The following is a 3,601-nucleotide window of genomic DNA, read 5'->3' on the forward strand; positions in this document are numbered from 1 at the left end:
ATATGTTTTAAAATCATGAGAGATCCTTGAGTTTTGAGCGTACAATACATAAATGTATTTTAAAACTGTGAAAGACCCTTGAATTTGAAGCATATTATATTATCCATCTAGTTGTATATATATGTGTGTGTATGTGAACTCTTCTTAATCATATAAATGTGTTTTAAAACCGTGAAAGACCCTTGATTTTGGAGCATACAATATATAATATATAAATGTGTTTTCAATATGTGAGAGATCTTTGAGTTTGGAGCATAAAATAACCATCTAAGTTGGAAACGGATCCTTACAAATGCATATAATACTCAATCTTACAATTCAATTTCCAATTCCATCTTATGTATACATGGATTCCTCTTAATCATATAAATCTATTTTAAAACTGTGAGTCCTTCGACTTTGGAGCAAACAATTAACATGGGAAATGGATCGTTATAGATACATATAATACTCAATGGCAGAACAATTCCAGACCCCATTTCAGACCTTTGGAGATCTACTCAACAATATCCTCAAGAGATGGATAATCAGTGTAGCCGATTATGGGTTCGGGTGCGTAGAATGTCTCCCTGTTATACTTGTTGAGAGGAGCATTGAGCGCAAATCTTTTTGGAAGATCTGGGTTGGCTAAGAACCAACGTCCAAATGCAACAAGATCTGCACGCTCCTCAGCCACAGCATTGTTTCCGTCTTCTTTCACATAACCCCCAGCGGCTATGAATGTGCCATTGAAAGCCTTTCTCAAGGGCACGAGGCTGTGGGGACACTCACACGTTTCTCCGGCTGCTCTTATCCTTGGCTCAACCATGTGGCAATAGAGGACACCATATTTGTTTAAGGATTCAACCATGTAAAGGCCCAGAGCTGTTGGATTGGAGTCTCCTGCCTCGGCATGATGGCCAAATGGAGAAAGCCTTATTCCAACCTTATCAGCTCCTATCTCATTAACAACCGCTTCTACTACTTCCAATGGGAACCTGCAACGGTTCTCTAGGGATCCACCATACTTGTCTGTTCGATCATTGACCTGGTCTTTCATGAACAGGTCAAGTAGATAGCCATGAGCTCCATGGATCTCAACTCCATCAAAACCTATATATTGGGTAAACAATATTATCATCAGTGCATCGAAGAAATTGACTAGAAAGTTAATTCATGATTAATTGTATTAGAGGATGAATTTACCAGCTTCCATAGCATTTCTTGCAGCAAGTCTAAAATCATTGACAACTCGAGGAACTTCATCTGTTGTAAGCCGCCTAGGAGCTGTGAACTCAGCAACATCAAAGCCATTGCTTCGGACTTGTGGCGTCAATGCCTTGTCTGTAGAAGATAATGGAGCTTGCCCATTTGGCTGGAATTCTGTAATGATCAGTAATAGGATAGATAGAATTAGAAAACATTATCTGTGTAGCAAATCAGTTTTGTCCTTCACATAATTACAACAACAAAATAGACCTAAAGAATTCCTTGTACGTCCGAGTAGTATCCCAACAATTCAAGAACATACCTGTGTTTGAAACTCTTCCCACATGCCAAAGCTGACAAATAAAGATACTGCCTTTAGCATGAACGGCATCTACAATGGGCTTCCAGGCTTCAACTTGCTCTTTTGTCCATATACCCGGGGTATGTGCATAGCTGCATAGGTGGGGAAAACCAAATAATTAATCTTACATCTATCAAAACACAAGAAGGTAAAAGTATTTGCTGTAATTACCCTTGAGCAGTGTCGGAAACTCCAGTTGCTTCAGTTATGAGAAGCCCCCCTTTAGTGGCTCTCTGGGAGTAATACAAGATTGCATGGGGCTGAGGAACATTGTTCCAAGATCTCTGTCTAGTTAGTGGAGCCAGAACCACCCTACAAAATGTTAAGAGTGAAAGAAAAATTAGCCATGTTTAGAACTTGCAGACGAAGAAATCTAACACATTCATCTAAAGAATATGTTACAGGAGCAATGTACATGTGCTACAAGAGCACATGTACAAAAATTGATGTTGTAAATCTTAATAAGTTTTATTTCTCATAACCCCATTCACAAAAATTTTCCCTCAATGCAGCCAAATACAAGTATACAGCTCCTCTTTCTTCCCAGAAACCACTCTCAAAAACTTCTTTCCTTTCTTTCTGTCTGCTTTCTGATTTTCTGAATCAAGCACAAACCCAGAAATTCTAACAACCCCCAACAAGTGGAAACAGAAGATATGAAAGAAAATGCAAGAAAATGAAGAGAGGAAGTGGAGAAATGTACCTATGAGAGAGCTGAAACGTGCCCATCTTGTATGGTGTGAAAAGGGGCTGCTCTCCTTGCACTTTTCCTTCCATTTCTGTCAGTTTCTCTCTCTCTCTCTCTCTCTCTCTCTCTCTTTTTCCTCAAAAACTCAATGAACGAAAGAATCAAACTACGGAGAATGAAGTATGAAAAACAATATCCAAAGTGTGTTGAGACTTGAAAGTCCAATGTGTTGAAGCCTATTTATAGAGAAGAAGAAGAGAGAGGCTGCTTATATCTGTATATTTGGCGGCGGCTGCTGCTACAGTTATATGAGTGGGACACCCCTGGTGATCAAAGTTGAATGCTTTTTCTGCTGTGCAAATCCTTTGTCATGTCAACTCTGATTTCAGCATGAACTATTAAATAATCATTAAAAAATAAAGGATTAATGAGCTGTTAAATAACATTTAAAATTTTACAGAAATATTAATTTCTTATCACATTTATTTAAATTATGGTTTTTTTTATCATAACTAAATGAATATGTCAAAATTATTTTGATCATATTTTCCAATTAGTTAGTTTCATAACCTTTTATCTTCTAAAAATTAAAACAAAAATTTTAAAATATAATATTAATAGTTATTAAATATGAAATAATTTAATGTATAATATAAATAAAACCAATCGATTTTCTTTTACCATAAACCCTTTTTAACAAATTATTTAAATAAGTAAATAAAAATAGAAAAATATATTTAACAACTAAAAAAATATGAAATATGGTATTTTTAAATAACATATTTTAATTGTTTTCGATTATTTCACTTATTTTTCCATCGGAATGTTTTTTTTTGAAGTAATCAATAATAAAAGAAAATTAACCCATAATGGCTAGAAATAATTTTTTTACATTGAAGCAAAAAATAATAAAACCGGAATCAATTTTCTTTTACCATAAACCCTTTTTAACAAAATTATTTAAATAAATAAAAAATAGAAAAATATGTTTAATAACTAAAAACCATGAAAAATGGTATTTTTAAATAGCATATTTTAATTGTTTTAGGTTATTTCACTTATTTTTCTATGGGAATGTCTTTTATTGAAGTAATAAATAATAAAAGAAAATTAACCCACATTGGCTAAAAATAATTTTTTTACATTGAAGCAAAAAATAATAAAACCAGAATCAATTTTCTTTTACCATAAACCCTTTTTAACAAAATTATTTAAATAAATAAAAAATAGAAAAATATGTTTAATAACAAAAAAACATGAAAAATTATATTTTTAAGTAATATATTTTAATTGTTTTATGTTATTTCACTTATTTTTCTAGGAATGTCTTTTATTGAACTAATAAATAATAAAAGAAAATTAAC

At 33.0% G+C, this 3,601-nt stretch overlaps 1 protein-coding gene across 1 annotated transcript; it reads right to left on the reverse strand.

Annotated features, from left to right (window-relative positions):
• Nucleotides 1-270: 270 nt before the first annotated feature.
• LOC117906958 (putative 12-oxophytodienoate reductase 11) lies at nucleotides 271-2,367 on the reverse strand. Its single transcript, XM_034820254.1, has 5 exons — nucleotides 2,253-2,367; nucleotides 1,721-1,861; nucleotides 1,511-1,641; nucleotides 1,186-1,362; nucleotides 271-1,092 (listed from the first exon to the last, which is right to left on the reverse strand). The coding sequence occupies exons 1-5, from the start codon at nucleotides 2,324-2,326 to the stop codon at nucleotides 497-499; spliced, it is 1,119 nt and encodes a 372-aa protein (XP_034676145.1). The 5' UTR covers nucleotides 2,327-2,367; the 3' UTR covers nucleotides 271-496.
• Nucleotides 2,368-3,601: the final 1,234 nt, after the last annotated feature.

This window comes from Vitis riparia, chromosome 18, assembly GCF_004353265.1.
Source record: "Vitis riparia cultivar Riparia Gloire de Montpellier isolate 1030 chromosome 18, EGFV_Vit.rip_1.0, whole genome shotgun sequence".
In the NCBI taxonomy this organism is placed as follows: domain Eukaryota; kingdom Viridiplantae; phylum Streptophyta; class Magnoliopsida; order Vitales; family Vitaceae; genus Vitis; species Vitis riparia.

What these genes read in the sequence shown, in the direction of transcription:
- LOC117906958 (XM_034820254.1), bottom strand. Translation starts at nt 2,326, where the DNA reads ATGGAAGGAAAAGTGCAAGGAGAGCAGCCCCTTTTCACACCATACAAG. An exon ending in ACGTTTCAGCTCTCTCATAG is followed by an intron (nt 1,862 to 2,252) that starts GTACATTTCTCC and finishes AACATTTTGTAG; the next exon opens with GGTGGTTCTGGCTCCACTAA. An exon ending in GTTTCCGACACTGCTCAAGG is followed by an intron (nt 1,642 to 1,720) that starts GTAATTACAGCA and finishes CCACCTATGCAG; the next exon opens with CTATGCACATACCCCGGGTA.